Source organism: Thalassophryne amazonica, chromosome 12, assembly GCF_902500255.1.
Source record: "Thalassophryne amazonica chromosome 12, fThaAma1.1, whole genome shotgun sequence".
In the NCBI taxonomy this organism is placed as follows: Eukaryota; Metazoa; Chordata; class Actinopteri; order Batrachoidiformes; family Batrachoididae; genus Thalassophryne; species Thalassophryne amazonica.
This window is the reverse complement of record NC_047114.1, coordinates 96,258,717-96,285,510: the sequence shown is the minus strand read 5'-3', so window position 1 is coordinate 96,285,510 and position 26,794 is coordinate 96,258,717. Positions and strand designations below refer to the sequence as shown.

At 39.2% G+C, this 26,794-nt stretch overlaps 1 protein-coding gene across 1 annotated transcript in view; it reads right to left on the bottom strand.

Moving 5' to 3' along the window:
- The window catches only part of LOC117521828 (retinal-specific phospholipid-transporting ATPase ABCA4-like), a 98,991-nt gene that overhangs the window by 26,499 nt on the left and 45,698 nt on the right, over positions 1-26,794 (bottom strand). The window contains 10 exon segments of the mRNA XM_034183180.1: positions 5,229-5,327; positions 5,489-5,613; positions 6,883-7,055; positions 9,972-10,031; positions 10,272-10,326; positions 12,013-12,218; positions 15,007-15,112; positions 20,545-20,726; positions 21,912-22,049; positions 22,155-22,294. Of these exon segments, the coding sequence (XP_034039071.1) occupies positions 5,229-5,327; positions 5,489-5,613; positions 6,883-7,055; positions 9,972-10,031; positions 10,272-10,326; positions 12,013-12,218; positions 15,007-15,112; positions 20,545-20,726; positions 21,912-22,049; positions 22,155-22,294 (1,284 nt within the window).

Below are 26,794 nucleotides of genomic sequence, written 5' to 3'. Positions count from 1 at the left end.
TTTTTTTTTTTTTTATCTGACTTGTTGTTAACACACAGAACAAATGAAGTTTTTTTTTTTAATCTGACCTGTTGGCAGCACACAGAGTAAATGAAGTTTTTTTAATCTGACCTGTTGGCAGCACACAGAATAAATTAGATTTTTTTTTTTTTATCTGACTTGTTGTTAACACACAGAATAAATGAAGTTTTTTTAATATGACCTGTTGGCAGCACACAGAGTAAATGAGGATTTTTAATCTGACCTGTTGGCAGCACACAGAGTAAATGAAGTTTTTTAATCCGATCTGTTGGCAGCACACAGAATAAATTAGATTTTTTTTTTTTTATCTGACGTGTTGTTAACACACAGAATAAATGAAGTTTTTTAATCCGATCTGTTGGCAGCACAAAGAATAAATTAGATTTTTTTTTTAATCTGACTTGTTGTTAACACACAGAATAAATGAAGTTTTTTTTTTTAATCTGACCTGTTGTTAACACACAGAGTAAATGAAGTTTTTTTAATCCGATCTGTTGGCAGCACAAAGAATAAATTAGATTTTTTTTTTAATCTGACTTGTTGTTAACACACAGAATAAATGAAGTTTTTTTTTTAATCTGACTTGTTGTTAACACACAGAGTAAATTAAGTTTTTTTAATACGATCTGTTGGCAGCACACAGAGTAAATGAAGTTTTTTAATCCGATCTGTTGGCAGCACACAGAGTGAATGAGGATTTTTAATCTGACCTGTTGGCAGCACACAGAATAAATGAGGATTTTTAATCTGACCTGTTGGCAGCACAGAGAGTAAATTAAGTTTTTTAATCCGATCTGTTGGCAGCACACAGAGTAAATGAAGTTTTTTAAATCTGACCTGTTGGCAGCACACAGAATAAATTAGATTTTTTTTTTTTATCTGACTTGTTGTTGTTAACACACAGAACAAATGAAGTTTTTTTTTTAATCTGACCTGTTGGCAGCACACAGAGTAAATGAAGTTTTTTTAATCTGACCTGTTGGCAGCACACAGAGCAAATGAAGTTTTTTAATCCGATCTGTTGGCAGCACACAGAATAAATTAGATTTTTTTTTTTTTATCTGACTTGTTAACACACAGAATAAATGAAGTTTTTTTTTTAATCTGACCTGTTGGCAGCACACAGAATAAATGAGGATTTTTAATCTGACCTGTTGGCAGCACATAGAGTGAATGCAGATTTTTAATCTGACCTATTGGCAGCAGTAAATGAGGATTTTTAATCTGACCTGTTGGCAGCACAGAGAGTAAATGAAGTTTTTTAATCTGACCTGTTGGCAGCACACAGAATAAATTTGATTTTTTTTTTTTATCTGACGTGTTGTTAACACACAGAATAAATGAAATTTTTTTTTAATCTGACCTGTTGGCAGCACACAGAGTAAATTAAGTTTTTTAATCCGATCTGTTGGCAGCACAGAGTAAATGAAGTTTTTTAATCCAATCTGTTGGCAGCACACAGAGTAAATGAAGTTTTTTTAATCTGACCTGTTAATATCACACAGAGTAAATGAAGTTTTTTAATCTGACCTGTTAATATCACACAGAGTAAATGAAGTTTTTTAATCTGACCTGTTAACAGCACAGAGTAAATGAAGTTTTTTAATCTGACCTGTTAATATCACACAGAGTAAATGAAGTTTTTTAATCTGACCTGTTAATATCACACAGAGTAAATGAAGTTTTTTAATCTGACCTGTTGGCAGCACACAGAATAAATTAGATTTTTTTTTTTTATCTGACGTGTTGTTAACACACAGAATAAATGAAGTTTTTTTAAATCTGACCTGTTGGCAGCACACAGAATAAATTAGATTTTTTTTTTTTTTTTTTTTTAATCTGACTTGTTGTTAACACACAGAACAAATGAAGTTTTTTTTTTTTTTAATCTGACCTGTTGGCAGCACACAGAATAAATTAGATTTTTTTTTATTTTTTATCTGACTTGTTGTTAACACACAGAATAAATGAAGTTTTTTTTTTTAATCTGACCTGTTGGCAGCACACAGAATAAATGAGGATTTTTAATCTGACCTGTTGGCAGCACATAGAGTAAATGCAGATTTTTAATCTGACCTGTTGGCAGCAGTAAATGAGGATTTTTAATCTGACCTGTTGGCAGCACAGAGAGTAAATGAAGTTTTTTAATCTGACCTGTTGGCAGCACACAGAATAAATTCGATTTTTTTTTTTATCTGACGTGTTGTTAACACACAGAATAAATGAATTTTTTTTTTTTAATCTGACCTGTTGGCAGCACACAGAGTAAATGAAGTTTTTTAATCCGATCTGTTGGCAGCACACAGTGTAAATGAAGTTTTTTAATCCGATCTGTTGGCAGCACACAGAGTAAATGAAGTTTTTTAATCCGATCTGTTGGCAGCACACAGAATAAATTCGATTTTTTTTTTATCTGACGTGTTGTTAACACACAGAATAAATGAATTTTTTTTTTAAATCTGACCTGTTGGCAGCACACAGAGTAAATGAAGTTTTTTAATCCGATCTGTTGGCAGCACACAGAGTAAATGAAGTTTTTTAATCCGATCTGTTGGCAGCACACAGAGTAAATGAAGTTTTTTAATCCGATCTGTTGGCAGCACACAGAGTAAATGAAGTTTTTTAATCCGATCTGTTGGCAGCACACAGAGTAAATGAAGTTTTTTAATCCGATCTGTTGGCAGCACACAGAGTAAATGAAGTTTTTTAATCCGATCTGTTGGCAGCACACAGAATAAATTAGATTTTTTTTTTTTATCTGACGTGTTGTTAACACACAGAATAAATGAAGTTTTTTAATCTGACCTGTTGGCAGCACACAGAGTAAATGAAGTTTTTTTAATCCGATCTGTTGCCAGCACACAGAGTAAATGAAGTTTTTTAATCCGATCTGTTGGCAGCACACAGAATAAATTAGATTTTTTTTTAATCTGACTTGTTGTTAACACACAGAATAAATGAAGTTTTTTTTTTTAATCTGACCTATTGGCAGCACACAGAGTAAATTAAGTTTTTTAATCCAATCTGTTGGCAGCACACAGAGTAAATGAAGTTTTTTAATCCGATCTGTTGGCAGCACACAGAGTAAATGAAGTTTTTTAATCCGATCTGTTGGCAGCACACAGAGTAAATGACGTTTTTTAATCTGATCTGTTGGCAGCACACAGAATAAATTAGATTTTTTTTTTTAATATGACTTGTTGTTAACAGAATAAATTAAGTTTTTTTTTTTTCTATCTGACCTGTTGGCAGCACACAGAATAAATGAGGATTTTTAATCTGACCTGTTGGCAGCACACAGAGTAAATGAAGTTTTTTAATCCGATCTGTTGGCAGCACACAGAATAAATTAGATTTTTTTTTTTTATCTGACGTGTTGTTAACACACAGAATAAATGAAGTTTTTTTAATGTGACCTGTTGGCAGCACACAGAGTAAATGAAGTTTTTTAATCCGATCTGTTGGCAGCACAAAGAATAAATTAGATTTTTTTTTTAATCTGACTTGTTGTTAACACACAGAATAAATGAAGTTTTTTTTTTAATCTGACCTGTTGGCAGCACACAGAGTAAATGAAGTTTTTTTTAATCCGATCTGTTGGCAGCACACAGAGTAAATGAAGTTTTTTAATCCGATCTGTTGGCAGCACACAGAGTGAATGAGGATTTTTAATCTGACCTGTTGGCAGCACACAGAATAAATGAGGATTTTTAATCTGACCTGTTGGCAGCACAGAGAGTAAATTAAGTTTTTTAATCTGACCTGTTGGCAGCACACAGAGTAAATGAAGTTTTTTAATCCGATCTGTTGGCAGCACACAGAGTAAATGAAGTTTTTTAATCTGATCTGTTGGCAGCACACAGAGTAAATGAAGTTTTTTAATCCGATCTGTTGGCAGCACACAGAGTAAATGAAGTTTTTTAATCCGATCTGTTGGCAGCACACAGAGTAAATGAAGTTTTTTAATCCGATCTGTTGGCAGCACACAGAATAAATTAGATTTTTTTTTTTATCTGACGTGTTGTTAACACACAGAATAAATGAAGTTTTTTAATCTGACCTGTTGGCAGCACACAGAGTAAATTAAGTTTTTTTAATCCGATCTGTTGGCAGCACACAGAGTAAATGAGGATTTTTAATCTGACCTGTTGGCAGCACACAGAATAAATGAGGATTTTTAATCTGACCTGTTGGCAGCACAGAGAGTAAATTAAGTTTTTTAATCTGATCTGTTGGCAGCACACAGAGTAAATGAAGTTTTTTAATCTGATCTGTTGGCAGCACACAGAATAAATTAGATTTTTTTTTTTATCTGACTTGTTGTTAACACACAGAATAAATGAAGTTTTTTTTTTTAAATCTGACCTGTTGGCAGCACACAGAGTAAATTAAGTTTTTTAATCCGATCTGTTGGCAGCACACAGAGTAAATGAAGTTTTTTAATCCGATCTGTTGGCAGCACACAGAGTAAATTAAGTTTTTTAATCTGATCTGTTGCCAGCACACAGAGTAAATGAAGTTTTTTAATCTGATCTGTTGGCAGCACACAGAATAAATTAGATTTTTTTTTTAATCTGACTTGTTGTTAACAGAATAAATTAAGTTTTTTTTTTTCTATCTGACCTGTTGGCAGCACACAGAATAAATGAGGATTTTTAATCTGACCTGTTGGCAGCACACAGAATAAATGAGGATTTTTAATCTGACCTGCTGGCAGCACACAGAATAAATGAGGATTTTTAATCTGACCTGCTGGCAGCACATATAATAAATGAGGATTTTTAATCTGACCTGTTGGCAGCACACAGAATAAATGAGGATTTTTAATCTGACCTGTTGGCAGCACAAAACAGCACACGTTACCTAATGAAGTTCATGCTTAAATGTGGATTTGGCTACTCAGTTATTTTGTAGCCATATTTACAATTATAGGCTAAAATTAAAATAGTTTTTTATTTTTTAACAGGTTTCATTAACCGGACTGGGCAGTAATAATGGGCAGCGTTGTGCAGTAACTATGGGGGGAGCACTAGCACAGCTCTGTGGGATGCTCCCCGGCTCTGTAAGACGCACGCCGTGACTCACAACAGCCAAATTATATTTGACTGAACATAGACAAGATTTCTGTCTCCATCTGAAAGTGTGAAAACTGAAACTAATGTTACTCATGTCTGATGACATTTTCGACCCGAAGCTGAGATACTCACTGTAACGGGTCTTGTGCCATGCAGCGTGTCCCCAGGCCTGGACGGCTTAGTAACTGTTCTACGAAGTGTTTCATCTTGGGATCAAATGGTTTTTCGTTACTAATTAGGAGAGAGAAGAGGTCATCAGATTCAAACTGAACACTATGAGTGAACAAATAACCAAGATTCAGATCACTACTCTGGTTCATACACCAGTACCTAAAGAATAATTTTACGGCTTCATGTAATAATGTAAATAATGTTTTTTCATAATATCTGACCTGAAGAAGATGAGCTGTTGCCCGTATAACCACGGCGTCAAAGTCAGACTGGGATATTCTCCAAATGGAGGGACAATCAAGGTGAAGAACAGAGCTATGAGGACGAAACTAGCAGGCAGGACGATCTGGAAACCAAAGACTAACCGTTAAATGGCCTGTGTGTTAGGTTTCCTATCCAGTTTTCTTTAAATACCATGAAAAATACAAATAATTTTTGGATATTTGAGTCTGGCACTGAAAAGTGTTGTTATCAAAATTCACCAATCTGGGACCCGAAAGATCTTCAGAATTATTCATCAAACCTCAGGTAGCACTTAGTCTATAAAATATATACATACATACATACATGATGGACTTTTAATGAATATTTCCTTTATTTTATGATTCATGAATCAATTTTCTAGACCCCCCTTATTCCTTTTTAGGGTCACGGGGGGAGCAGGAGCCTCTTCCAGTGTTCAGTGGGTGAGAGACGGTGTTCAGCCTGGACACTCCGCCAGTCTATCACGGGACTATTTTCTGATTGTGTTGTTTGTTCTTTAATGTTTCTCTTTTTTTTGTAACATTTATTTCTGCAGCCCAGTTAGTTGTGTTGGTCAGGTGATCTTGTGGAAGTGATTCTTAACCACAGTGAGACTTTTCCTGGTTAAATAAAACAAACACTGTTGTTTCTGCACTGAAAGTCCCTTTTGTTATTGTTGTGGTTGGGGTTTTATTTTATTTATTTTGATGTATATTTTAAAGAATAGGGTTACAACAGTCCACAAAAATCATGATCCAGTACATTTTCAGTACAGTGGAAACAAGAAACATTAAAAATATTTAGTAGATGTGCTTTAGGATCATGTGTCTTTCCAGATTATTACAAAATATTTTTTCTTGAATTCTTGTGAAATACATGTTTCAAAAATAAATTTGACTGATACTCAAGTGCAACTTATATATATATTTTTTCCTCTACATCGACTGCTAAAACATTGGTGGTCCCTGATCACCCCCTAGTGAATATATTGGTAAATATCACATTTCAAATTAACATCATATTCTATCATAAAAGTGTTTCCAAAGCCTAAAGTCTAAGTCTAACTCCAGACTCTAACGTCTAATAGATAGTAAAACACTGTTGTAATATACTGTGTCTATTGTTTTTGGACATTTGGGAAGTGAGGTGGTCCATCAGATTTATTTGTCTTTTTTTTAAAGTGATTCTGGGTCTGAAATAGTTTGAGAAACACTGCTGTACATGATGTATTTTTGGAAAGATGTGACTTCCAGTCCGGAAAATACAGTCAACAAGAATTCAAAATATATGTCGTTGAAAAGATTTTAGCATGGATGTATGTAAATTTGTGGCCTGAACTGGCGGTTCCTCACTCGCTGGTTCATCAGTGTACCTGTGCCAGGAAGTCTTTGTGGCTCCGTGTGGCATGGTGGAGCCTCTTGACAAGCAGAGCATGGAACTGTTTCAGGGTTAGCACGGCCCCTTTCACTTGCCTGGAACCCTTTCCGGCGCTGCTGTCGGATGCGCCGTCGGGAGCGTTGTGGGTCGGCGTCAACCGGTTAGGTTCTGTGGCCATCCGTGAGCAAACAGCAGGACACAAAACGGTCAGGGAGGACAAATAACCGGCTCCAGGTGCGAGTGAGACTTAGCCATGCAGAGTTGGCAGTTTCAAGAAGCAGAGTTGGCTTCCATGACCGTTAAGACTTTTCCTGTATGCTAGCATAAGCTTAAAGGGAACATTTTCCAACCTAGACTCTATTTTTAGATGCTTTGGGTTATTCATTTTACTCGAGACAATAACCAAGTTAATAGGCACAATGTTGATTTGAACGCAAACACAGTCACAGGCTAACTAGCTATATAGCGTTGCTGACTGTGCTAGCTAAAAACCCTCAGTAAATGGATTCTTTTTGCCACTGAACAGATGAAAATGTCATTAGGTGTGTTTGGTACAATGGACAGGACTCCCACGTGCACAAAATATGAATGGACTTTTTTAAGATGACTGATTATATGTTTTACATAATTATTGTATGGCCTTGCCTTACAATATAAAGTGCCTTGGGGCAACTGTTTGTTGTGATTTGGCGCTATATAAAAAAAAAAAATTGATTGATTGATTGATTACATGGTTAGCCACATTTGTTAGCTTCCTCGCTCTCAGCGAGTGCTGCTGTCCACTGAGGCATAAAAATTTCATTTATATTTTGTGAGCTAGACATGTACACGTTTACTTCCACAGGGATCCTCTCCATAGTACATGGTTTACTGAGTGCTTTTAAGCTGCCCTGTCCAATAGCATTACAAAGCTGGCGAGCCTATCCTGTTTTAGCTTTAATTAATCTTATTTTTGTACAAAGTGAAAGGATGAACACCAAAACATCTAAAAAATAAAGTCCAGGTTGAAAAGGCCAGTGTTCCCCTTTAAATGTAAAGCAGTCTACACTGTAAAAAACAGCAAAGCAGCAACGCAAGCGCCACTAAGGGCCCCTTCACACATAATGCGGATTTGGTCGATTTGCGCATAAAGTGCGCATGAAGCAGGAATCGTGCGCAAAGCGTGTAAAATCGTCCCTGCTTCAAATGCCTCTTACACCTGTTGCTACAACTATTTGTGCAGACAAGCGGCTGAAAAACAGAGTGTGCGCTGTGAGAGCCCATCGAACTCTCTTGAGGCAGGTGTCGGCCAAATTCCAGCTGACACACATGAACATCTATACACCGCTCGCATGGCACTTAGAAAATGTGTGGCCATTCATACTATCATGTAGACAATAGTCAGCAGATGATTACTGTCGAGATGGATGTGAAATTTGTCTGAGTTCCCCACAAGTGTGGCTTTGCAAACACACACACTGACATGCTGGTGTGTGCGCTGAACTGACAGGAGGTGTGGCCACCAACAGAAGCAGCCGTGAGGAGCTGTGGATCTGGACGTCCCAGCTGGACAACACGTACTGTGTTTGGACAGACATGAACTAACAACTGTCCACTGTGATGCGTGTGTGTCTGCTTGCTGTCCTTACGTGGACATAAATAAAAACATAATCGCTGTGGCAACAAGCTGCAGCGTACAAGCGCGCGCACGGTGCTCACATTGACAGGCTGTTCCCAGGTTGAAACGGACCGTCAGCTCAGAACACGCAGCAGGCGATTTGACTGTTACGTCACCCACGTGAGCTCTGTTCCACATGATGCGGTGTCAGTCCTGCGGCACGGCGTCCACAAGACACGTGTTGGGCAGAACACGCACGTGGGACAGCTGGACGCACTGCACCAATAGATGTGGACATGAGAAGAGTGAACTGCTTCATCATTCATGTCATTTCATGACTGTATGTCTGTGACCATGGGTTATCTACAGAGGAACAGACGGATCATACTTGTATTGTCCACTTGATAAGAGAGATTTTTTTTTAATACGTCCATGTCCTTCCTGATATGATGCAGTTTCCTGCAGCTTTCACAGGACAGCAATCATAGCTCAGTGGTAAAGTTTCTGACTAGCAATCACAGCTTTTGGAAGGCGTGGGTTTGACTCCCGTGGGTGACGTAATTTTAATTTTTTTATTTTCACAGCAGCTGCTGTGTTCCCACAGGCACAAAACCGTCGCAGCATGTATTTTATTTTTTAATTTATTTTTTCTTCACAGCAGGTGGCACTCTGTTCCCGCATGCATGAACCGTCGCATCGGCATTGTGCATGCCTGCTCATCGGTGCGATGTTTCATGGTGCGCTCATATGAGCTGCTCCGACGGGTGTCACCCTGAGTTCTACATATTCGCAATATGTGTGAAGGGGCCCTAAGGAACGTTTGTGCCGTAAGAGCAAGCATTATTACCAAGCACAAGCACTAATTTACTTTTCATTGTATAAGAATAGAATTCAATACTAAAATCAAGACAACTGCTCAAAAGCATTGCAATTATCATGGTGTGTGAAAGCTAGCTTGACTTTACTATCATACTGGGCTATATTTCATACTTTGTTACTTGTTTGGCTGGTCCTGCGACTGAGAAAAAATATTGCATTGTCATCAATGGCCACATGAATGTGCCGTCTACACGTGGTACACTGATTTGAATGAGATACTGTCTGATTCACACTCAAAAGGTGGCAGTAATGCACATTAATTAACCCGTTAGCTTCTGCTCATTAATGCAATATTGGCCTTATAAATTAATAATGTGCCAATCAAAATTAATTTAGTTTCTTGTTGTGACTTATTGATTGACGCACACATGCATATATATATTTTATATCCTTTTCATGACGCATTTTTTTTGACTGGCATGACCAATACTTCAGGGCGACATATAGTCCAGAAAATACAGTAGGTATGTGGTGAATCACACCTAAAGACGTGAGGCATAAAAATGTCAATTAAGTGAAAATACTGCTTACGTCAGGTCTATTTAACTCAATAAAACCTTTTAAAAATAAACCTTTTGTTTAGCCGGATTAACTCTTATGTATCTGACCTTTATTGACCTCTGAACCAACTTTGTTGACATTTTTCCGTCGCTCCAACATCCACTGTTCTAAAGTTGGACGTGCACAGAGAGTGAGACACAAAGCACAGGGCACACCCAAACACAAAAGAGGTTAACACAAACAAACGACACACATCACACCACAAGTGACAACAAGAGGACATGCCACTGTTTAGGTGATGAAACACAATTACATCATCCAAAAAATAAAAAAATAAATAATAATAATAATAATAGGAAATTCAATTCTAGTAAAAGGCCACAGAAAACACCAGCGAAGGTATTTACCAGGGGTGGTGGCATTATGCGCCGCTTCTCCATCTGCAGTGACCTTTATGAATATCTGAAACCAAAAAAAAAAACAAAACCTTTCAATAAGTCTCTGTGCACTAAATGTAAGTTATGCAAACATTCAAAGTCATATTTAGAATTACAGCGGTGTTCAGAATAATAGTAGTGCTATGTAACTAAAAAGATGAATCCAGGTTTTGAGTATATTTCTTATTGTTACATGGGAAACAAGGTACCAGTAGATTCAGTAGATTCTCACAAATCCAACAAGACCAAGCATTCATGATATGCACACTCTTAAGGCTATGAAATTGGGCTATTAGTAAAAAAAAGAAAAAAGAAAAGAAAAGGGGGTGTTCACAATAATAGTAGTGTGGCATTCAGTCAGTGAGTTTGTCAATTTTGTGGAACAAACAGGTGTGAATCAGGTGTCCCCTATTTAAGGATGAAGCCAGCACCTGTTGAACATGCTTTTCTCTTTGAAAGCCTGAGGAAAATGGGACGTTCAAGACATTGTTCAGAAGAACAGCGTAGTTTGATTAAAAAGTTGATTGGAGAGGGGAAAACTTATACGCAGCTGCAAAAAAATTATAGGCTGTTCATCTGCAATGATCTCCAATGCTTTAAAATGGACAAAATTGTTCTTTTTGGGTCCAAGGGCCGCAGACAGTTTGTGAGACGACCCCCAAACTCTGAATTCAAGCCAGAGTTCACAGTGAAGACAGTGAAGCATGGTGGTGCAAGCATCATGATATGGGCATGTTTCTCCTACTATGGTGTTGGGCCTATATATCGCATACCAGGTATCATGGATCAGTTTGGATATGTCAAAATACTTGAAGAGGTCATGTTGCCTTATGCTGAAGAGGACATGCCCTTGAAATGGGTGTTTCAACAAGACAATGACCCCAAGCACCCTAGTAAACAAGCAAAATCTTGGTTCCAAACCAACAAAATTAATGCCTCACAGATGTGAAGAAATCATGAAAAACTGTGGTTATACAACTAAATACTAGTTTAGTGATTCACAGGATTGCTAAAAAAGCAGTTTGAACATAATAGTTTTGAGTTTGTAGCGTCAACAGCAGATGCTACTATTATTGTGAACACCCCCTTTTCTACTTTTTTTTTTTTTTACTAATAGCCCAATTTCATAGCCTTAAGAGTGTGCATATCATGAATGCTTGGTCTTGCTAGATTTGTGAGAATGTACTGAATCTACTGGTACCTTGTTTCCCATGTAACAATAAGAAATATACTCAAAACCTGGATTAATCTTTTTAGTCACATAGCACTACTATTATTCTGAACACTGCTGTACTTTTATTGAAATTGGAGATTACTTTGAAAATAACAACAATATGAACAGCAGTGTAAGTTGAGCTCAGCGCGAAATCAGCTCTTTGGTTTGGATGAGCTAAAAACGTAGGTTCAACCACGGACAGTGACGGTAATAGTCGAGATGGAAAGGGACAAAGTTCCAAGCTGCAAAACTTCAAAATTTATCAAGTGTGTCTGGATGTGAAAAAGAGGATGTTAACACACAGGACAGGCTGGAAGTCATGAGGTTTAATTTTTCTACCTGCTTTTAGGACTTTCTGCTTTTAATAACAACGTTGTCAACCTCTGCTCCACTTCCAAGACATAAATATGGACTTTTAAAACTCTCACATATTGGTGTCAAAGCACCTTACTAGATCACAGTGATGGCGTGAAGTGGAGAGACTATGTCTCGTACCTCCTCCAGTGAGGTGTCAGAGATGCCGAAGCTGCTGAGGCCCATGTCGGCGAGCATCTCCTCCAGCTCCCTGAACAGACTGGCGTAGGCCCGATGCTTGAAGCCCTTATTGGGGAGCAGAAATGTCAACTCCTGACCAATCATCTCAATCAGTTTGGCTTCAGGGACGTGGTGGTGAATGAGCCTCGTGATGCTGTCGACATCCCCTGTGGAGGACAGAGAAAGCCAAATGTGTGGGTGGCCATGAGGTGTGAAATATGAACAAAACAGCACAAACCAAGATGATGATTAATAATGACAGCGGATGAGTCAAATGCACAATATTCACAATTTATGTTGTATGAGTACTCGTAAATCTGAACTTTGCACAAATGCATCTTTCATGAGTTGTAGTACTGTATGGACTTGTACTCTGGTGGTATCAGAAGGGGTGTTTGTCTTACATTACAAATATAAAAGAAAAGGGTGTTTCTGGTAAACCTCCTGAGACTCTCATTCAAAAACTGAACAAAATCAAAGGTATCTGTAGGTTAAATGAGTTTGTTACTAATTTGAATTGGAGTCAGTCAAGACATCATTTCTTATTACTGTTTGTATATATTATATTTTTACAGTATCTTGGCTGTAAACAAATTTATAACACATTTGAGAAAAGAACCATACAAATAAAGTTTAGTACATGCTAACCCTAATCCTGGAACACCACAAAAAAAAGGGGGACTAATCAAATTGTGAGGACTCAAAATTCAAAATCTGCAGTCATAAAGCTGGATGAACAACATTACCACTTGGGCGTGTTGGTCTAAAAATGAGTTTGGGTCAGGTGCAGAGCTGGTTGATATCTTCCATAACCAGAAAGTGTTCACGCTAGCAAAAACCAGGTCTAAAGTCCAGTCAGACACACTTTACATAAGTGGATTAACAATGCATGTACACTTTGCCTGCACATATCATCACCTGCAATGGGGTAATATACAGTAGTGTTTAGAATAATAGTAGTGCTATGTGACTAAAAAGATTAATCCTGGTTTTGAGTATATTTCTTATTGTTACATGGGAAACAAGGTACCAGTAGATTCAGTAGATTCTCACAAATCCAACAAGACCAAGCATTCATGATATGCAGACACTTAAGGCTATGAAATTGGGCTATTAGTAAAAAAAAAGTAGAAAAGGGGGTGTTCACAATAACAGTAGTGTGACATTCAGTCAGTGAGTTCGTCAATTTTGTGGAACAAACAGGTGTGAATCAGGTGTCCCCTATTTAAGGATGAAGCCAGCACCTGTTGAACATGCTTTTCTCTTTGAAAGCCTGAGGAAAATGGAACGTTCAAGACATTGTTCAGAAGAACAGCGTAGTTTGATTAAAAAGTTGATTGGAGAGGGGAAAACTTATATGCAGGTGCAAAAAATTATAGGCTGTTCACCTACAATGATCTCCAGTGCTTTAAAATGGACAAAAAAAAAACAGCGACGTGTGGAAGAAAACGGAAAACAACCATCAAAATAGATAGAAGATTAACCTGAATGGCAAAGGCTCAGCCATTGATCAACTTCAGATAATCAAAGACAGTCTGGAGTTACCTGTAAGTGCTGTGACAGTTAGAAGACGTCTGTGTGAAGCTAATTTATTTGCAAGAATCCCCCGCAAAGTCCCTCTGTTAAATAAAAGACATGCGCAGAAGAGGTTACAATTTGCCAAAGAACACATCAACTGGCCTAAAGAGAAATGGAGAAATATTTTGTGGACTGATGAGAGTAAAATTGTTCTTTTTGGGTCCAAGGGCCGCAAACAGTTTGTGAGACGACCCCCAAACTCTGAATTCAAGCCACAGTTCACAGTGAAGACAGTGAAGCATGGTGGTGCAAGTATCATGATATGGGCATGTTTCTCCTACTATGGTGTTGGGCCTATATATCGCATACCAGGTATCATGGATCAGTTTGGATATGTCAAAATACTTGAAGAGGTCATGTTGCCTTATGCTGAAGAGGACATGCCCTTGAAATGGGTGTTTCGACAAGACAATGACCCCAAGCACACTAGTAAACCAGCAAAATCTTGGTTCCAAACCAACAAAATTAATGCCTCGCAGATGTGAAGAAATCATGAAAAACTGTGGTTATACAACTAAATACTAGTTTAGTGATTCACAGGATTGCTAAAAAAGCAGTTTGAACATAACAGTTTTGAGTTTGTAGCGTCAACAGCAGATGCTGCTATTATTGTGAACACCCCCTTTTCTACTTTTTTTTTACTAATAGCCCAATTTCATAGCCTTAAGAGTGTGCATATCATGAATGCTTGGTCTTGTTGGATTTGTGAGAATCTACTGGTACCTTGTTTCCCATGTAACAATAAGAAATATACTCAAAACCTGGATTAATCTTTTTAGTCACATAACACTACTATTATTCTGAACACTACTTGTAATTGACAGCACATTATGGCCACTGTAGGCAAAGAAAATTTAAGAAAATAGGAGGAGAGGGGGCAAAAAGTGATTTTTTTTTTTTGAGGGAACAGTCTCTCTTCCTCTACCCCCCCCCCCCCCACCTCCTCCAAAGAGAGGCGACACCTGTGCAATACATGACGAGAGTGAATTCAAACACTACTTCACCTCAGGGAGCTCTGGTGTCTGCTGTGTGTTCCAACAGACTGGAGTTACTCATTTAACATGATGTAAATATTTTTTCACTTGCTTCCATTCCTTGATAGCACAACAGTTTAAACCTGGCACAGCACAGTTTAAAGGGAAGGACTAGCACCACTACATCAAACATCAAAGTACATGACTAATGAAGATGTTGAACTGTGCCCTTGGAGTGGGCGTGGCTCAGCGCTGTCTGTGACAAACCTCTTCAGGATTTGGTCTTGTTCTTTTACTGGTTGGTGAAGTCGGGTGAGTCTTGGCCCTTTTAGGCGTCTCTCTCTCTGCGCCCTGTGATGGAAGCACTTCATGGAAGAAATATCACGCACAAATGCACACTTACCATCCAGGACTCTGTCTCGATGCTGGAGCTGGTGCTGAGACTCGTCTTTGTACTTGGTACAGATGGAGCAGGCGCAGGAGCAATCTGAGGTGCAGTCGCAATCGTTCTGATGGAAACAACAACAACAACACCACTTTAACTTAACCACTGAGATTCATGTAAAGATTTGGCTGTAATTTTACACCGGGTGCCTTTCTTGATGCATCTTTTTTTGCATCCCCCCCCCCCCCCCCAAAAAAAAAAATTTGTAGATCTGAAGCACGGGGGGGGGGGGGCTTGTTGCTGAGGGGTTATGATGTCATAAAATCAGAGTGTTATCTACAACATGAGCAAGGGCAGCTGTGTGATCGAGTGGAGTGAGGTCTGAAAAGCAAACAAAAATAAAAAAGTAAAAAAAAAAAAAAATTATAATAATAATAATAAATAAAAATCTGAAAATATTGAAGCTAATTTGGGGCCCTCTGGTGTAAAAATTAAGGTAAACTGATTTTCTGGGTGGCTTTGCTTGAGCTGCTGCCTCCGCGACCCGACTCCTGATAAAGCGGAAGAAAATGGATGGATGGATGATTTGTAATAGCAGTCATCATTTCCACTTAGTGCGCCATTGCAGTAGTAAAACTCAGAAAAATATTAATTGAACAATGTTTCAACTATTAAAAATACACCAACTGTTATTACTACAATATGAAAAAAATGTCTTGAAAATGTCCTCAAAAGTGGACCTTTACTCTAAGGTGTGGAAGGGTTCAGTGTTGTAGCGTAATGAAGTATTTCTACTTCATTAATGTACTTAAGTTGAATTTTGACGTATCTGTACTTATTATTTACATTTCTGGCGACTTTCACTTTTACTCCACTACATTTCCTCAATAAAATGTTTACTTTTACTCCGATACATTTCCCTTAAACATCTTTGTTACTCGTTTCTTCAATATAAAGTAAAAGAAATTTGACTGGGCGATGCCTGTGGTGGAAGTCAGGCGAAGCACAGCTGTACAGCGGGAAGAGATACAGTCCTCTACAGTCTGAGCGCAGCGCCTTCCAGCACTGCTGCATCAAGTGTCGTGTTTTACATAAAACAAGTTTAAAAGACAAATAATATATCATCATCATCATCATCAATTTTATTTATAAAGCACCAAATCACAACAAACAGTTGCCCCAAGGCGCTTTATATTGTAAGGCAAGGCCATACAATAATTACGTAAAAACCCCAACGGTCAAAACGACCCCCTGTGAGCAAGCACTTGGCGACAGTGGGAAGGAAAACTCCCTTTTAACAGGAAGAAACCTCCAGCAGAACCAGGCTCAGGGAGGGGTAGTCTTCTGCTGGGACTGGTTGGGGCTGAGGGAGAGAACCAGGAAAAAGACATGCTGTGGAGGGGAGCAGAGATCGATCACTAATGATTAAATGCAGAGTGGTGCATACAGAGCAAAAAGAGAAAGAAACACTCAGTGCATCATGGGAACCCCCCAGCAGTCTAAGTCTATAGCAGCATAACTAAGGGATGGTTCAGGGTCACCTGATCCAGCCCTAACTATAAGCTTTAGCAAAAAGGAAAGTTTTAAGCCTAATCTTAAAAGTAGAGAGGGTGTCTGTCTCCCTGATCTGAATTGGGAGCTGGTTCCACAGGAGAGGAGCCTGAAAGCTGAAGGCTCTGCCTCCCATTCTACTCTTACAAACCCTAGGAACTACAAGTAAGCCTGCAGTCTGAGAGCTGAAGCGCTCTATTGGGGTGATATGGTACTATGAGGTCCCTAAGATAAGATGGGACCTGATTATTCAAAACCTTATAAGTAAGAAGAAGAATTTTAAATTCTATTCTAGAATTAACAGGAAGCCAATGAAGAGAGGCCAATATGGGTGAGATATGCTCTCTCCTTCTAGTCCCCGTTAGTACTCTAGCTGCAGCATTTTGAATTAACTGAAGGCTTTTCAGGGAACTTTTAGGACAACCTGATAATAATGAATTACAATAGTCCAGCCTAGAGGAAATAAATGCATGAATTAGTTTTTCAGCATCACTCTGAGACAAGACCTTTCTAATTTTAGAAATATTGCGTAAATGCAAAAAAGCAGTCCTACATATTTGTTTAATATGCGCTTTGAATGACATATCCTGATCAAAAATGACTCCAAGATTTCTCACAGTATTACTAGAGGTCAGGGTAATGCCATCCAGAGTAAGGATCTGGTTAGACACCATGTTTCTAAGATTTGTGGGGCCAAGTACAATAACTTCAGTTTTATCTGAATTTAAAAGCAGGAAATTAGAGGTCATCCATGTCTTTATGTCTGTAAAACAATCCTGCAGTTTAGCTAATTGGTGTGTGTCCTCTGGCTTCATGGATAGATAAAGCTGGGTATCATCTGCGTAACAATGAAAATTTAAGCAATGCCGTCTAATAATACTGCCTAAGGGAAGCATGTATAAAGTGAATAAAATTGGTCCTAGCACAGAACCTTGTGGAACTCCATAATTAACCTTAGTCTGTGAAGAAGATTCCCCATTTACATAATATACATTATATAAAAGATGACTGGCTGTGCCTCCGCTGAGGAAGAGGAAGACTGTGGAGGGTGAAAACCATCTGCGCCTTGGACTCCAAACGCTGACACGGTGACACACAGACCAGTTTTTTTTTTGTTCCTCATAACGAGCCATTTCCGTGGGACCGCACACAAAGGTTCTCTGGTGTGTCGGAGAAGTTTTCCCATAGCAGCATTCTCCTGCTGCAGGAGAAAAGTTCTCCTCAGTTCTCCTGCTGCAGGAGAAAAGTTCTCAGTTCTCCTGCTGCAGGAGAACTTAAAAGACATTCCCCCGCCGCTGCTGCAGCTTGCCGCATAGTGCGCTGCAGGCTTGAGTTTTGTAGGGGAGACCGAGACATTTTCCCCCTGTAAATTTTTTAATTTCTAACTCTCTGAAACACTATTGCCTGCATTTTGAGACCCAAATTTTGTGAAGTAGTATTAATATGTTGCATAAGTAGACAATCAGGGAACAGCTCAAAAAATGGTTTTAAAATGGTTTTTCGAAAAACCCAAATCCATAGTGGATCGGATCTAATAGAAATAATCAATTCTGAATCTTAAGAATCAGAATGGATACCCAGCCCTACTTTGCAGTGGTTGGTGGTGGTTATGCTTGCATTTTTTAAAACTTTTCCTTAAATTTAGCACAACTGTGTAGCTATAAATGACTGTGCTGTTTCACAAATGCCTGGCAAAAAAGTGTGTGTGGGTCTTCCGCAAAAAAGACTGTCTTTTCAGAAAAAGAAAGGCAACTTTATTTACAGCTGTATAAATCCACCTGTTGCTCACTCATCCCGTCACCAACACCGACTGCTCCTCCAGAAGCGGATCCAGCCTTTTATAGGGGCTGAGGCCCCCTCCTGGTTGCTCCAGACACCACACTGGCTTTCTTTTCGTGTCGCCATTTCACTCTCCACTCGTTTTGGATTTTACTTTTACTTAATACTTTTACTTAAAGTACATTTTATATGAGAAATTTACTTTTGATACTTAAGTACAGTAAATGTCACATACGTTAAGACTTTTAATCAAGTAATATACACTCAACAAAAATATAAACGCAACACTTTTGGTTTTGCTCCCATCTTGTATGAGATGAACTCAAAGATCTAAAACTTTTTCCACATACACAATATCACCATTTCCCTCAAATATTGTTCACAAACCAGTCTAAATCTGTGATAGTGAGCACTTCTCCTTTGCTGAGATAATCCATCCCACCTCACAGGTGTGCCATATCAAGATGCTGATTAGACACCATGATTAGTGCACAGGTGTGCCTTAGACTGCCCACAATAAAAGGCCACTCTGAAAGGTGCAGTTTTGTTTTATTGGGGGGGATACCAGTCAGTATCTGGTGTGACCACCATTTGCCTCATGCAGTGCAACACATCTCCTTCGCATAGAGTTGATCAGGTTGTCAATTGTGGCCTGTGGAATGTTGGTCCACTCCTCTTCGATGGCTGTGCGAAGTTGGTGGATATTGGCAGGAACTGGTACACGCTGTCGTATACGCCGGTCCAGAGCATCCCAAACATGCTCAATGGGTGACATGTCCGGTGAGTATGCCGGCCATGCAAGAACTGGGACATTTTCAGCTTCCAAGAATTGTGTACAGGTCCTTGCAACATGGGGCCGTGCATTATCCTGCTGCAACATGAGGTGATGTTCTTGGATGTATGGCACAACAATGGGCCTCAGGATCTCGTCACGGTGTCTCTGTGCATTCAAAATGCCATCAATAAAATGCACCTGTGTTCTTCGTCCATAACAGACGCCTGCCCATACCATAACCCCACCGCCACCATGGGCCACTCGATCCACAACATTGACATCAGAAAACCGCTCACCCACACGACACCACACACGCTGTCTGCCATCTGCCCTGGACAGTGTGAACCGGGATTCATCCATGAAGAGAACACCTCTCCAAAGTGCCAAACGCCAGCGAATGTGAGCATTTGCCCACTCAAGTCGGTTACGATGACGAGCTGGAGTCAGGTCGAGACCCCGATGAGGACGACGAGCATGCAGATGAGCTTCCCTGAGACGGTTTCTGACAGTTTGTGCAGAAATTCTTTGGTTATGCAAACCGATTGTTTCAGCAGCTGTCCGAGTGGCTGGTCTCAGACGATCTTGGAGGTGAACATGCTGGATGTGGAGGTCCTGGGCTGGTGTGGTTACACGTGGTCTGCGGTTGTGAGGCTGGTTGGATGTACTGCCAGATTCTCTGAAATGCCTTTGGAGACGGCTTATGGTAGAGAAATGAACATTCAATACACGAGCAACAGCTCTGGTTGACATTCCTGCTGTCAGCATGCCAGTTGCACGCTCCCTCAAATCTTGCGACATCTGTGGCATTGTGCTGTGTGATAAAACTGCACCTTTCAGAGTGGCCTTTTATTGTGGGCAGTCTAAGGCACACCTGTGCACTAATCATGGTGTCTAATCAGCATCTTGATATGGCACACCTGTGAGGTGGGATGGATTATCTCAGCAAAGGAGAAGTGCTCACTATCACAGATTTAGACTGGTTTGTGAACAATATTTGAGGGAAATGGTGATATTGTGTATGTGGAAAAAGTTTTAGATCTTTGAGTTCATCTCATACAAAATGGGAGCAAAACCAAAAGTGTTGCGTTTATATTTTTGTTGAGTGTATTTTAAAAGAGACTTTAACTTTTACCAAAGTAATTTTATGGTAAGATACTTGTACTTTCACTCAAGTATCACTATAAGGTACTTTATACAAACCAGTTAGTTTGGAAATTGCCACCTGATTGCCCAGTAAGAAGGTACATCACATGCACTGTCCATCAGAAACAGACCTGGTGTGTATCTGAAGCAAAGGAGAGTGAAATATGTTTTTAAAAGTTATTTCTCTGCAGCACTGACTGTGACACTGACGCCAGTCATTATCACTGCATCGACTCTGAGCTTATTAAACAAAGTGAGACTGATGTGCGCTGATCACGATCCGTGTTATAAACAGATCAGAGCCTCACCTCCTTCCTCCTCAGATCCTTCATGCGGCGTACCAGCGTCAGGTAGAACCCGATTCCGAAACAGTTCTTGAGGAAGAGCGGGGATCCGCAGCAGTGGAGCTGTCCTTTCGAGATGACGGCGATGCGGTCACTCAACAGGTCGGCCTCGTCCATGTGATGTGTGGACAGGATCACTGTCCGCCCTGCACACAGATCAGAGTTGAACCGCTGTTATAAACCAATCCAAGGCGTCTCCCTCATAATGCGAGCCGCGGTTAAAACAACTGCCTTCGAGCACCGTTTCCAGCTGAACTTAAAAAAATAATTGACTTTATGATGACATAGTGCAGCAGATAAGTGAATATTTACTGAGGGATCCTTCAAATGGTGATGCAAGTACCAAATTTGGCACACATACTCCTTAGACATTACTCTTTTAAAAATGCCAAAAAGGTATAGTTTGGACTATGTGTGAATGAATGGTCTGGAGTTATGGGGTAAAAACAGCAAGAACAGTGACAAAGGTCAATTTCAATTTGTACAGGGGTCAAAAGTTAAAGTTGCTCCAATTTTGGTAAAAAGTGATGCAAATTATTAGTTGGTTGAATACAGTTTTAAAAAGGAATCATTTGCATCATGTATCATACTTAGTTACCATGTTACAGGGTAGCATATGTCACATGTCATAGAATCCAATGGATGCTGATATTGTTTAACCTTTACTTTGCAAACCAAGCCTGCAACACAGTCAAAACTATTCCATTTATTAATCCTATTAGCTCAACCAGTAATTTGCACCACTTTTTACCAAAATTGGAGCAACTTTAACTTTTGACCCCTGTACAAACTGAAATTGACCTTTCTCAGTGTTCTTGCTGTTTTTACCCCATAACTCCAGACCATTCATTCACACATAGTCCAAACTATACCTTTTTGGAATCTTTATGATCAGACAAATAATATGGAATACCTTTCAATATGATTGGAGCATTTTTAAATTTTGACCCCTGTGTAATACTTCAATTGACCCCTTCTTGGCCGCCTATTGAAAGTTCACGTGGGTACCCGGCATTTTTAAAAGAGTAATGTCTAAGGAGTATGTGTGCCAAATTAGGTGCTTGCATCACCAAATTTGAAGCATTTTTTTTCAGTTATCCGCTGCACTAACAGTTTCTCACTTTGATGTAGCTGTGATGCTGAATTTTTCTCTTTGATCACTTTGCTGCTTAATTAAAGGACTTCAGAAGAGCTGTGAAGCTGCAGACGAGTGCTTTTGTTTTTTTTATACATCACTGTCAAAGCAACGTCCTCAGAGTGAGACACGTTAACACACATCAACACAACATGGAGACACGCACTTAATGAGACAAAAGGTTGAATTATTTTACCAGTTCTGTATTTCAGTAGAAGATCCCAAATTGATCTTCTTGAATAGGGGTCAACTCCTGATGTGGGCTCATCCAGGATCACGACCTTTGACCCTCCAACAAAAGCCATGGCCACAGAGAGCTTCCTCTGCATACCACCTGCAGCACATGAGGGATGAATGAATGACACAACACAAATAGGAAGTGACTTCCCCAAAGAGAGAGAAAGAGAGAGAGAGAGAGAGAGAGAAACAAGTGGTCGACCTGAGAGGTTCTGAGCCTCATCATCTCTCTTGTGCGGCAGAGCCAGGTCCTCCAACATGGCTTCCACCTCTGTCTCTGCCTCCGCCTGAGTCCGTCCCTTCATCAGAGAATAGAAGAGAATGTGCTCCTCCACTGTCAGACTGAGGGGGAGAAATTATATTCAACCAAGGTTGGACAAAGAGGAGAGACTGTGGAAGATTATCACCTTACCTAAATGAGCGATCTTGTAAGGATAATCAAGGTCAAAGGTCATGTCAACAACAGAGGAGCGACACGTGAATCAGCCAATCACATGGCAGAAACTCAATGCATTTAGTTTTCTAGACGAGGTGAAGACGACATACTGAAGTTCAAAATGAGCATCAGAATGAGGAAGAAAGAGGATTTAAGTGACTTTGAAGGTGACATGGTTGTTGGTGCCAGAAAGGCTGCTCTGAGTATTTCAGAAACTGCTGATCTGCTGGGATTTTCATGCACAACCATCTCTAAGGTTTACAGAGAATAGCCCAAAATAGAGAAGATATCCAATGAGCGGCAGTTGCGTGGACAAAAATGCCTTCTTGATGTCAGATGTCAGAGGTCAGAGGAGAATGGACAGACTGGTTGAATGGACAGACTGGTTGAATTGGCGACTACATGATACCATCATGTCAATATGGACCAACATCTCTGAAGACTGTTTCAAACACCTTGCTGAATCTCTGCCACCAAGCACTAAGGCAGTTCTGAAGGGAAAACGGTGGTCCAACCCAGTTTTAACAAGGTGTACCTAATAAAGTGGCCGGTGAGTGTATACTCTATAAGGACTGGTCCAGAAGGTTGACATTCACTTGTAACCTCGTCTTTGAATAGATTTTTCTCAAACTCAAATCACTGTGCTTTTGGCCAACTCTCAAATTCCAGTTCCACCATGTTTGATCCAAATGTTAACAATGTATGACCAAAAACAATACAGAGTATTATTATATGCAGTGGTGGGCACAGTTCCGCTAATCCGCAAACTGCTAATTATCGAAGCTAACAGTTTCTTTAGCGGATTAGCTTTTCAGATAACTCTGAAAACCATCAGTGGACCAATTAGCTTCCGATAAAGTGATAGCTTTTAGACTGCTAACATATTTTTGCGGGCATAGTGAATAAAGCTTAACAGTTAGAAACTGCATTTATATAGCACTTTTCCATCTGCATCAGACACTCAAAGCGCTTTACAATAATGCCTCATATTCACCAAAAGTCAGGTTGCTGCCATGCAAGGCACCCACTACACACCGGGAGCAATAGGGGATTAAGGACCTTGCCCAAGGGCTCTTAGTGATTTTCTGGTCAGGCTGTGATTTGAACTGAGGATCCTCTGGTCTCAAGCCCAACACTTAATCACTAGACCATCATCCCCCCATTCCATGTTTTGTAGCAGACAGACAGCTATGGGTAGCAGCACTCAATCCTCTGCTACCAGAGGAGAGCAGACCACCAGAGAGAGAGGAAGAGGGAAAAAAAAAAGAAAAAAGTTGTTTTTTTTTTACACCATATAGAGTTGAAGGCATATCACACAAGTCATTCACAGGTAGACAGTTTTGACTTATGGTTAAAAATTTTAAACAAACTAATTCCGAACAAGTTATTGAAATTAATGTCACCTCTGTCGTTTTAAATATCAGCTATGTTTTAGTTTTAAAGTGATACACTAATGTTAAAGGTTTTAGCGTTTAAAGACACACATGCCGCAATACAATATTAAATTCCTGACATCAGTGGTTGGTCGGTATATAACACACAAGTAATTGTAACACGTGGTGGGTTTTACAAATAAATCTGTATTTGTAAATATGTCTTTTTTTTTCATTTGTAAAAAAAATGCAATTTGAAAAATGAAAATTCTGTTTTAAGGACATGTCGCACTGAAATCATAATTTAGATTTAGGCTGTTAGTGACCAGCCAATGACTCACCGAGATTACTTTGTGCACTTCCGTGACCGGTTTCAAAGTATACGGCAAATTCACATTCACAGCAAAAAGTACTCATGAGTACTCAAGTGTTTCCGACAGATGACGTAGTTACTAGAAGCGTCCCAGCGTGCACTTCAATGAGCTGAGGTACAGATTAATTCCAAAGTTTGCACAAGTGTGATGTTGTGTTATGTGACTTGTTTTTAAGTGATAACTGTTCATTTTGATGCAGTTACGGTAAAAGCAGCAGCTGTGAGAAGGGTTTTTTGCACCTGCGGCAATTAGTCATGAACGCAGCCTGTTAAAATGCTAAGAAGTATTGTATATAAGTGTGAAAAATCTAATAAATATATATCTGTGTCATCACGGAGACATTCCACGTCCCAGCTTTTTTGAAATGTGTTGCAGGCATCCATTTCAAAATGAGCAAATATTTCCACAAAAACAAAAAAGTCTATCACTTTGGACATTAAATATTTTGTCTTTGTGGTGTATTCAATTGAATATAGGTTGAAGAGGATTTGCAAGTCATTATATTCTGTTTTCTTTTTTTTGTTTTACATTTCACACATCCCAACTTCACTGGAATTGGGGATATATGTAAAAATGCCAGAAGAAGCTCAGGTTGCTTCTTCATTATTTTCAATTGGAATCACTGTGAGCTGCAATCACTTCTTGTTTGCTTTTTAACGTCCTGCTTATGTCAAACACTGTCTGTCATCTTTGTTCCAGAGTAATATATATATATATATATATATATATATATATATATATATATATATATATATATATAAGATGTCTAAAATTCAGTTTGTGTTCATTAAATTCCACGCAGATTAAATGTAGCAGACACAGATTATTTATTTGGAATATTTGTTTTGGCAAGTTTTCGGGGTCTCTACTGCCATCTACTGGCCAGTAGTGTTCATGGCAGTATTTAGTATTGAGATATCCCATAATCCTTTGCGTGCCAATGAGTTGTTGCAGCCTCTTGCTGCAGCTGATGAAAAGAAATAAAAATGTACATTTTGGCTGTATAATGTTCATTTACAATTGCCGTTGTAGATTCTCTCTGTGCTGTTTAAATGACAGCTGCTCTCTGGTGTGCAAAGGATTATGGGTTAGGGTCTGAGCGCCAGTAGATGGCAGTGTTCTATGCGTTTTGATCCCGGTTATATCTGATGGTTGTCTAATCATAACTTGACTTTTGGCTTTTGCAAATGGCTTTTTTTTTACATATGAAAAAATGGCATATTTTACAAAAGCACATTTATATGTAAACACCAACACATGACACTTTAACGTGTTCGTTTTTATATAGAATGAATGAGTCAACCAATCAGTGTTAGCAAAGATTTATTTTACCCATAATCCCTTTGGCATCTGTGTGTGTTTGTTACAAAACTTCAGAATTAGTGCATTATTTAAAGATATGTGTTATATTTTAACTTTGTACAAATGACAGAATTATCATTAATGTAGTTATTCTACCCGGATTAATTTGATTTATAAATCAAAACCATAAGTCAAAACTGCTTTATTTTCCAAGACCTCTGCCTCACAGTGGGACTGCTGTATGCTGTTAAGGAATAATGACATGTTTTTTTTTTTTGTGGCAACCTGGCAGTCAGGCTCCTTTTGCTGGGATGGAGTTGAGCTTCATGCTTCTCAACTGCTTCACTGCTGCAAAATACGTAGCAAACAGGAGATTCCAGCAGTGGACAGGGCTCACAAAGACAAAGACTCATTGTTTGGGTTTGTAATCGTGGTGTTAAAACTCAAAATTGGCTTGTTAATAGCTGAGAGTGTACCGGAGACAATACTGAAAGTCATTGGTTAGCTGTAGCTTCCGATAAACTTTTGGGTGGTTTATCGGTTTAGCTTTATAAAAGATCACTTTTCAGTTAGCTGATTAGCTGTTATCAAAGATAACTTTTTGGTTAGCTGCAAAACTAGCAGGATGCTGAACAGCTTCTTTCCCCAGGCTGTAAGACTCATTAATGGAGTGTCCCCCATCCCCACACTCACCCTTGACAGCTAGTCACCAAGCTTAGTACCTTGTGAGATTGGATTGTATTTTATCTGTTTTTATGACTATATTTGTTTATTATGATGTGTTTTATATATTTATTTATTTTATGTAAGTAAGACCCTTCGGTTGCTCACTTGTTTGCACTTGGAGTCGCCACAGCAAATCCAAGATGGATCTGCATGTTGAATTGGCACAGGTTTTACGCCAGATGCCCTTCCTGACGCAACTCCACATTACATTGAGAAATGTGGCAGGGGTTGTAATTTGAACCCGGAACCTTCTGCAATGAAACCAAGCGCATTAACCACTTGGCCACCACCCCCTTGAGGTTTCTATTGCACTGCAGTCACTGATTGAGAAACGAAATTTTGTTCTCTTGTGTGTACAATTGCACAGTGAAAATGACAATAAAATCTTTGAACCTTGAGCCCACCACTGCACAGATTGAAAGTCACACTCTCACGAGCGCCACTTTAGCTTATGTCAAGCTAAAAGTGGACGCTCTCATTATGGCCGAACAACTCTCCAGTTTCTGAGTATTCTGTGTCAGTGCGCGCCCATGGCCGACGTGCTTGATGAATTCCTGCACAAAAAGTAGTTCCCAGATTAATTCTAAAATTTACCAGTAATAACATTTTAAAGATAACTGAAGTTTTAAGA